The following is a 10282-nucleotide window of genomic DNA, read 5'->3' on the forward strand; positions in this document are numbered from 1 at the left end:
TACATCCTTTACATGGTGTCAAGTGACAGCCCCTGTGCAAACACCTGAAGGGTTATGAAATAAATACATCTTTGTCCATAGGGACATCTGAGTGCACTTCCATTCGCCTCAGCTTATGCCAACAGGAGCTCACTGTCCTGAACTTTCTTCTAGATGGCAAGAACAGTAATCCTGCAAATGTAGTACAACTAACAAATCTTGGCAAAAAAAAAAAAAAAAAAAAGTTTTTAGCAATTCTGTCACATATGGAAAATGTGACAAAATTGTGAGTTGGTCTTAGTCCTCAGCCTTGTTTGGTCAAGGCACAGACATACAGGAATCTGAAAAGGAAGTTTGCCCAGGGAAACACAGCTGTGCCAAACTTTCCACAGCAGCACTTAGAAGACATAAGAAGTGAAAGGAATGCTATACAAAGGATGACTTGAAAAGCAAGATATTGTTAACCGCACTTGAGAGAAATAGCTAAATGAGGACTTTTGACAACATTTATTTGAGAAGTATAATTTAACTGTACCTACTTGAACTGGAAAATTTCACATCTCTCAAATTCATTTGTCAGAATACTTGCTTGAAAAATTTCTTGTATCTGTACAAAGAAGAGAAATCTTGAACCAATACAGTAATTGAAAATACAACGTTGCACAAGGCATTCATGGTTTTAATACTGACTTTTTTCCTCCTTATACCTAGACTACAGAAGCTAACATTTTCTTTGATGCTTCACGGATTTTCACAGATAAAAAATATATTGAGTTCTGAGTGGGCTTAGGACCCTCACTATCACATTTTGAAGAGAGTAAAAAAGCATCAACAGCAGGTCATGTCAGGAAATTAATATAGCTATCACATACTCTTGGTTTAACCAGAGATCAATAGGTTCTTACCAACTGTTCAACATCAAAGGCAAGGATTTTGAAGTCAGCTGATGATCTATCATGCAAAGAAGGAGTGAATATTGTCCCAGAGACTATTTTAAATGTTCCCATGTAGAGATGACTGTTCCCACCTGTTTCAACTGGATAATTAAAAACAAAATTAAGTAATTTGAATTATATAGAAATAAATGAAATAGATTACATTACGTGTTATTCCACAGAGATCATCAATAGACTAATTTTTACCTGTTTTGCTTTGTATTGAGATATTTGTCTAGTGCTGATTTAAAAAAAAAAAACAACTTTGAGACAATTTTCAACTAAACTACAGTATCTACAATTGTAAATATATTGTGAAAACTATTTGTCCTTGGTCCTCATTATTTTCTATTTCATAATAAATGCTGAACTTTCCAGCAGCACTGTGAACACATAAAGGAGAATAGTATTACATTGAGGGTGACTGAGCACTGGAACAGGTTGCCCAGAGAGGCTGTAGAGTTTCCACCCTTGGAGATATTCAGAAACATTCAGGACATGGGTCTAGGCAAGCAGTCATAGGTGGACCTACTTGAGCACAGGATTCGGACCAGATAACATCCAGAGGTCCTTTCCAACATCATCTACTCTTTGATTCTATGAACCTGTGTAGCATATCAATCTATGTCTAGCACAAGGGACAAGGAGACACTGGAAGCATGATGGCTTGCGAATTTGGTTTTTGTGTGTGTGTGTTCTTGATTAAAAATATTAAGAATTACTGCTTCACATTTTCTATATTAAAAGTAGTGTTGTTTTTATATAAATGTAGATTGTTTTTGATGATAACACTGGAAACACTTGTGTCAGACTAGTTAAATTATTTTTGACCTGAAATTTCCTACCACTACATAAATGAAATGCCAGAAGAATTTATGCAAAACTAAATAATTGGTCCTTACTGCAAATTTGATCTTGATTTTTAATATGCTATAGCATATGAGATATGCATAAAACTATTCACTCTACATTAAAAATATCTCCTCACTGTACAACACACTGGAAATTTTCAGATTAAGGTCTGAATAAGACATTAACATGTGGTTGACAGAAAACATCATTTTGCTTACCAGTTACATTACCAGCGGTATTTTTAGTTTTTTTTTTTAAAGGTATTAACACATAAAATGAGTTTTAATACAAAATAAACAAACAAACAAAAAAACAGATAACTGAGAAACACAATAATAAACAGCTTGTGATGGACAGCACAACCTAGTGACGCCAATTTCCTAATATCAACCTGTAACAGTAGATTACTTTGAGCTTCTTTAAAGGTCATTTATCCTTTCATCAACTGCAAATCTATTTAAACAAATGTTTTTAAATACTAAAGGGTTTTTTGTTGTTATATGACACACATAATGTTTTAAGTGTTTTATTATTAGTTATATGTGATAAAGCTCCTAGTAATGCATCTTCTAAAAGAAAGATACATGGGAAACTCCATGTCTCTCTTGTACTAGCGAGACCAGAACTGGACACAGCATTCCAGGTGTGGCCTTCCAGTGCACAGTCAACATATACCTCAAAAAATCTTGAAATCAAATTTTCAGCTCCATTTCAAAATCTTGCTATGTAGATCTTTAAAATTTAGTTTACTTTGATCATCAGTAATGTGACTGTATCACATTGTGAGCACTGTCTAGATAAGAAGAAATACCTCCTCCTAACTTTACACAAGGCTAGGAGCTGACTGTCTAATGCAAGATCTCTCTCATAGCAATACATTTTAAAAGATGGAAAAAAAAAAAAGATTTTGAGTTGTAGAACACCTTAAAATTCCCCAGAGACTCTAGTGGATTATGAATATCTTTAAAAGTCAAATGTTACACATGGAGAAAAAAAGTAGAAATTCACAAACAATTTGCAATATTATGTTCACTATTGGATAAACATGACTGAATAACCAAAGCCTTACAGTGTCAATTGCATTCCAAGAACCTTTCCCAAAGTCTAAGACATGAAAATTCTTCTCTGACTTCAGACATGCTTCAAGTGCTTGTATTTTTGTTTATTTTGTTTACATCAGTTTCCAGGGGAGGAAAGAAGGAAAGTGTTAAACAAACCAACCATCCAAAAGCATTAAAAGCATAGCATGAAATATGAAATAAAATTAAAATGACACTGTCTTCAAAGTCTGAACTTCTACTGATGAACTCCTGAAAAGGTTAAAGGTTACTTACCTCGTTCTAACTCCTGGATTGTTAACCATGAAAGTACAATAAGCCCAACACAAACACAAATAAAAAGTGCAAGCAAAGAAGCAAACCAAATTTCATAGTAACTAAGAGGAACATCTTTCTCATCAGATGACTTTTTCAGCTTCATTTCTGTCTTGAAAACCTGTTTCAACTAAGGTCTGACATAAGACACGAATGTGAAAAGGAGGGCAATAGTACACGAGAACATCTGTTTATTTATAGGAGACGCCTGTAGATTAATTACACCATAAAACTTCATTTACAGTTTTTTACAACATTGCTGAACAGTCATATTCACGCACAAGATACGCAAATGTGAAGAAATCTCTTCAGAAAGGAAGCAACAAAGTTTCTGTCCCAGATAAAAAATAAGCAAAACCACAGAAATACGAGCGGTTACTGGATTTGCATTATTTCACTTTTTTAAAATGAAAATTAACATAAAAGAATGTTGTTGGATTTACAGTTTCTACAAGCTTTTGGTAATTCTTTGCACATGCAGTCATGAGAAAAATAGTGAAAGCCATATATTTCACCTTTTTTTTTTTTATTTTTTTTTTAATCTGCTTAAAAAGGTAACTTAAGTATTGATATTCAACATTTTTTCAGAAATATTACTACAGTCATACTGGTGAAATTTTAGATTAAGCCATTAGACTTCTGCCTCTACCTTTGCTGAGGTAGAAGCCTAACAGATTCACAATTTACTTGGTTTATATTGCATCCACATCTGCAGCACCACAGGATTTATAGCCCTACTGGGCTGCTTTTATTTTCTTGTTTAATCATTCTCCAGCACAGGGTGAAAAGTCTGCTGACGTAGAAAGGAGGGAATGTTGTGTTCAGATAATTCCTCTAATATCCAGTCTATCACAAACACACCTAATGCCTGACATTCTATTAATGGCTAGCAATCTGTGAGAAAATGCTTTGGTTACCTACAGAGACTTGCCCTCCACTGTCAAAATGAAATGGAAATTAGCTTTCTTGTGGCAGATGTTTTCAGATGTCTGTGTGATTTGTCCCTTTTGCTATGAAGACTTTCATACCAGGAGGCAGAAGAACAAATCAACAGATCTGCAGTGAAACTGCAGAAGCAGAATAAGAGACTATTTTTACAAAATAAACAGAATTTTAAATAGGAGCTCATACAGAAGCACAACTTTCCAGCAGTGTTGTATTTCAAAATTTAAAAAATGCATATTGCTTACCTTTAACTCTTCTAATTGCACATATTGAGGATGAGGAAAATATGTGGCAGTGCCAAACTTTGTATGAAATGAAAAACACTTATCTGATTTACTAAATAAGGTATCAGTATCTATAGCAGTTAAAAATGTACTTGTTTGTATAACCCGTTACTTAAAATTGCTTGATTTTGAATGGCATAATACACAACACTACTATTGTATTTTTTTTTGTAAATGTCTTGCAAAACATATTTGATGCAGCAAGATATAGCTTGGCAGATGAGTTGCGATTTAACAGAAGACTACACAGACTTTGTATACACTCTATTTTCACCTATTTCCAGCATAATCCAGTTTAGAGGACTTGTTCAATCTTCAGTTGTCTAGGATGGTATTTTTTATCCTGATGTTCTTAGAAAAGATCCAAAAATTTTAAAAGTGCATACTGTATTAAAGACACAAGTAACTTTTATTTAAATTGGTCTAGGGATGGTGAAAATACTATGTTGTAGGTCGCAAAAATGTTCAACAAATGACTGACCTGATTCCTTGAAGTGATCAGAAAAAGCAGCAGTTTTGGAAAGACTTGTATTTTTTAGTCAAGTAAAAGCTGTGAAGGAGGAATGTCTCCATTTTCCCTCTGAAGCCATACAGTTTGAGATAATATACAAACAAACAGATTTCAGAGTCATGTAACAAGTACAATTGCCCAATGGCCTAGGTGATATAGAGCTTCACTCGTTTAAGGTATGTCCAAGGTAGGAAGACAGAGAAGGCAGCTGGACACTGATCTCTCCATTCAGTCCTTAAGCACTGCCCAAAATAAGGTTCTAGGTATATATTTGAATGACAACTGCTGAAAAATCTGAGTTGAGTTTTGGCAGGTCTTCTCACATTGGAAGATTTATTGGCAGTGTGAAGATCTGCTCATGGAGTTGCCTGAGACTACCCAAGAACTTTCATATAAACAGCTGACAAGAAATAAGTTTCACAGGGATGATCACTATAAGGACAGGATGTATACTGTACAAAATAATTCAGTAGAGGGCAACTGAATGCAATCAAATAACTGATACATTTACTTTACGTGGAAGATCATGCTGAGATTCTGGCAAAATAGATCGTGAGGTGTTTTAGATTACTATTTCATGAGCTAATATCTATACTGATTTGTGTGTTCATAATTTAATTAAATTCTGACTTCCAATAAGCATATAACCAAAATAAATAAATAAATGAATAAAAATTCCATAGATTTCATTGAACCCTTGAAGAGGGTTCAGAAACATATTAAAATTAACTGGTCAATGAAATGATTTAAATGGATTGCTGGGAAACAATTTGTTTCCATGTGAAGTGATCCATATCACGAAAGTAATCAAAAATTCACTCCTGTCATTAACAGCTGTAATTCTTCAGAATTATGTGGTGAAAAAAAAATAAAATCTGCACAGAAGGCAAAGCTGGAATATATTACCTTTCCCCAAACCTGGAAGATTTTTTTTTTTTTCCCAAGAAACTAACAAACATAACCCAACAAAACATAACCCAACATAACCTAACTTCCCCTTGTTTAAGCTGGTCCAGAAAGATTCTCCATGTCAGGATTGAAGTTCCTTTCTGTATCAATCACTACTTTGCCTAACTTCACGTAGCTAAGTGCAACATTCATATACTTTTCCAGAAGTTCCCAATGTTGAATCAGAGAATCCTGTCTTAAGTCAGAATCAGAGAGATGTGTATCTTAATAGATTATAATAAAAAATGGGGCAGATTAAGACTATCCAGAAAGGAAATCTGTGATTAATCCAGTTTAATTCAGCAGAAGTGAATACATAGCTGGCAGCAAACACTGAAAGATGAAGACTTTCATCTAACTTTAGAGATCTAATGGTGAGGGGAAAAATTTTCCTCTGGAGGCAACTGTTCTTTCTTCATTGACTAAAGCAACATCATAGATAAATATTTTAACATGGACTCTAATTTTTAAGTAATTAAAACCAGGTGAGCTTCCCTTCTGAAAATAAACTATATAGTCAATATTGAATTATTTAGTCAGTTTTGCATACCTAGATAAATGTGTTCTCCTTATATGTCCCTTACTGTAAGGAGACAAAAGATGTGGATCATGGGAACAATATCACAGTAATAGCAATGAGAAACTAAAACACTACCTAGGCTGACAACTGAGTAATTAAAAGAACACACCAATGCAAAGTTCTCTGTGAGAACTAGATAGGTTGAGGTGGGAACAGATATGGCACACGGGAAAGAATCAGAGTCTTAACTTGACTGATAATGCTGATTAGCAAAATTAGTAGGTAAAGGACAAGGATCAAGAGGAAGTAACAGCATTATTGCTCCTCTGATTTAATTAATGTAAAAGCTAGTGTATTAATAATGGAGCAATAGCTGAAAACAGCAGTAAATTTGCCACAGTATAATAGTTCCTATGAATAAAACCAATTATAGCAATATTAATGTGCACAGATTTGTGCCTTGTAGGCCAATATGGAAATCTTGAAAGGAAAAGAAAAATGGCAGAGGAAAGGTTTTCCTATTTCTTAGTTTTTATTCACAGTAACAGAATAAATGCTGTCTACTTTTTCTGCCCTAGGCACGTGGCTTTTTTTTTTTTTCAGAATGCATTTTTTTCCCAGGAAATTTTGGAATAAAGCCATCATATCTGCTTTTATATCAAGGGGCCACAAGACATGGAAAAGAAAAAGGTCTGAAACAAAGGCTTAGATGTAGATTAGTCTAACCCCTTTTCATCCTATGTAAACCATTTCAAGATATTTACAAATTCTAGTTTCAAAAGTACCAGTAAAAACACTAGTTTTGAATATATAATATTTTCGGTATTTAACAACCACCCTTAAAAATGCATCCTCTTTTTTTTTTTTTTTTTTTTTTTATGCAGTTTCCGGAGATCTTTCCAAAGATTGTCAATGCTAGCTAGCAAAATGTTATTCTTGATACATATTTAAAATTTTGTGACTCAAAGTAACACCATGAGAAATGGGAAATTTCATGTTAAAATAAAAATTTAAACATCAACACATGCATTTCATAGGTGTTTTTTCAACTACTGAGTACTTAGTATTCCCTGTTCTGCAGATCAGCTAGCTGAAGATACTTAAAAGGCCATTAAATTATGAAATATGGGAATAGCACCTATTTCTCCTAAATTCAAGTGCTTTTCAAGTCCCAGTCTCCAGATTATCTTCACAAATATCTGTGTTTTTTTTGTTTGTTTGTTTGTTTGTTTGTTTAGGCAAACGTATTTAAAAATAATCTCTTCTCTTAAAACTGGGGAAGCAATAATTATCTCTATTTCTAACCTATATAATAAACACTACAAAAACTAAGATAACTTGTCCATAAGCCTTTCTCCAAAGGCTTTTCCCAATTTGGGAAATCTGTGCAAAATCCAATTTGATTTTATGAAACATTCGTACTCCTGTGTAGCTGTGTTATGGATGTGACAGCACTTTTAGCTGACTGAGATTCTAGAAGGCACACCATAAAAAATAAACCCTGAAGTATTTCTATTATTATGTTATGTTACCTCCTCGCAGGCATTACTGCTGGTTGACCACATTAGCCAGAGCAAAGGGAAACAAGATACACAGGTCAGAGAGAGAATACTTTATTTAAAAGATAAGATAGAAAGAAGGAAAAAAAGAAATCTGAACAGTGACCAAAATGAGGAGCAAACTGAGACCAAAGCAGCTGAAGAAGAGCTCCAATAAATATTTACCTAGTGCTCAATATGTCAAATGTAAGGATAAGACTGCTCTCTCTAAATACAGGTATTACAAAGCAAGTTGACAGTGAGACTTTTTTATGTTAAAAATACCCTGGCATGGCCTTTGAAAAACAGTCAGCCTTAGTCTTGGTCCTTTCTTTTTGAAATCTACAGTAAATCTTTCAGTAGAAGCTAAGCTTGACTGGTAGAAGAATTACATCAGTGCAGATTGCTTCGAAAAATCCCACTTTGCTCCTAACTGTAAGGCAACAATTACATGTTGGCTCAATGTTTTTCAAATTGTTTTCGATGAAAGTTATGATAATAAAATGATTGTGCGGAATCTTTCAAGATCCCCAAACAAGATAACGCAGATCAAAAGTTTGATCACTAAATGATTAGATCACTCTTATTTTTTGTCCTCTAACTTGACCCACAAAATGACTACTGAGCAAAGATAATTTATAGTCTTTTAAACACATGTTAAAATGCATCCAGGTTAGGCCTTTGTGGTAATGCATTTAGCTTCTTGCACCAAATTAACTTCATAAGTTCATATAATTGGACTGAACTATTTGAGCAGGAGTTCAAATTTTCGTCACTGTGTTCATATTTTTCATCATTACCCATTGTAAGTGCTACAAAAACCAAAATATCTATTTTTGAAACAACATAAATGCTCTCAACATGCTGAATAGGAAAAAAAGGTTTATAACTTGTGTTATTAAAACAATTGTGACTTCTTTATTTTAATGTCTACCCAAAATGTGGAAAAACACACAGCATCAAATGTAACAGCACATGATGTACTAACAATGATATTTAAAATTGTATAGCTTTTATCATTGACAGGCTTTCAGCTTCACTTTGTCTTCTTTAAAAATAAGAATTACCACTGAAAAAAAACAATGAAAACTTGTCAACCAAGGCACAGAACTACTCTGCATGGAAGGATTTACATACGAATGTAAATCAACTCTGACAGACTTGATACTCTTCGGAGGAAAATAAATTAAAAAAAAATCAAAGAGAAAAACAGTTGCTTTTTAGGTCATTTTGAAACACGGTAAAAGTAAAAACATTGGTAAGATTAAAAAAAGGAAAAGGAAAAGGAAAAGGAAAAGGGAAAGGGAAAGGGAAAGGGAAAGGGAAAGGGAAAGGGAAAGGGAAAGGGAAAGGGAAAGGGAAAGGGAAAGGGAAAGGGAAAGGGAAAGGGAAAGGGAAAGGGAAAGGGAAAGGGAAAAGGAAAGGGAAAGGGAAAGGGAAAGGGAAAGGGAAAGGGAAAGGGAAAGGGAAAGGGAAAGGGAAAGGGAAAGGGAAAGGGAAAAGGGAAAAGGGAAAAGGGAAAAGGGAAAAGGGAAAAGGGAAAGGGAAAGGGAAAGGGAAAGGGAAAGGGAAAGGGAAAGGGAAAGGGAAAGAGAAAGAGAAAGAGAAAGAGAAAGAAAAAGAAAAAGAAAAAGAAAAAGAAAAAGAGAAAGCAAAAGCGAAAGCAAAAGCAAAATAAAAAGCAAAAGCAAAATAAAAAGCAAAATAAAAAGCAAAAGAAAAAGAAAAAGAAAAAGCAAAAGAAAAAGAAAAAGAAAAAGAAAAAGAAAAAGAAAAAGAAAAAGAAAAAGAAAAAGAAAAAGAAAAAGAAAAAGAAAAAGAAAAAGAAAAAGAAAAAGAAAAAGAAAAAAAGAAAAAGAAAAAGAAAAAGAAAAAGAAAAAGAAAAAGAAAAAGAAAAAGAAAAAGAAAAAGAGAAAAAGAAAAAGAAAAAGAAAAAGAGAAAGAAAAAGAGAAAGAAAAAGAAAAAGAGAAAGAAAAAGAGAAAGAAAAAGAAAAAGAAAAAGAAAAAGAAAAAGAAAAAGAAAAAGAAAAAGAAAAAGAAAAAGAAAAAGAAAAAGAAAAAGAAAAAGAAAAAGAAAAAGAAAAAGAAAAAGAAAAAGAAAAAGAAAAAGAAAAAGAAAAAGAAAAAGAAAAAGAAAAAGAAAAAGAAAAAGAAAAAGAAAAAGAAAAAGAAAAAGAAAAAGAAAAAGAAAAAGAAAAAGAAAAAGAAAAAGAAAAAGAAAAAGAAAAAGAAAAAGAAAAAGAAAAAGAAAAAGAAAAAGAAAAAGAAAAAGAAAAAGAAAAAGAAAAAGAAAAAGAAAAAGAAAAAGAAAAAGAAAAAGAAAAAGAAAAAGAAAAAGAAAAAGAAAAAGAAAAAGAAAAAGAAAAAGAAAAAGAAAAAGAAAAAGAAAAAGAAA

The 10282-nt window shown here is 32.9% G+C and overlaps 1 protein-coding gene across 1 annotated transcript in view; it reads right to left on the reverse strand.

Annotated features, from left to right (window-relative positions):
- TMPRSS15 (transmembrane serine protease 15) overlaps positions 1–3968 on the reverse strand; it is a 57456-nt gene extending 53488 nt beyond the window's left edge. The window contains 3 exon segments of the mRNA XM_080564861.1: positions 519–586; positions 885–1015; positions 3101–3968. Of these exon segments, the coding sequence (XP_080420987.1) occupies positions 519–586; positions 885–1015; positions 3101–3245 (344 nt within the window). The 5' untranslated portion in view covers positions 3246–3968.
- Between the last annotated feature and the right edge of the window lie 6314 nt (positions 3969–10282).

The sequence above is a fragment of the Anser brachyrhynchus genome (genome assembly GCF_964034855.1).
Source record: "Anser brachyrhynchus genome assembly, chromosome: 1".
NCBI lineage: Eukaryota > Metazoa > Chordata > Aves > Anseriformes > Anatidae > Anser > Anser brachyrhynchus.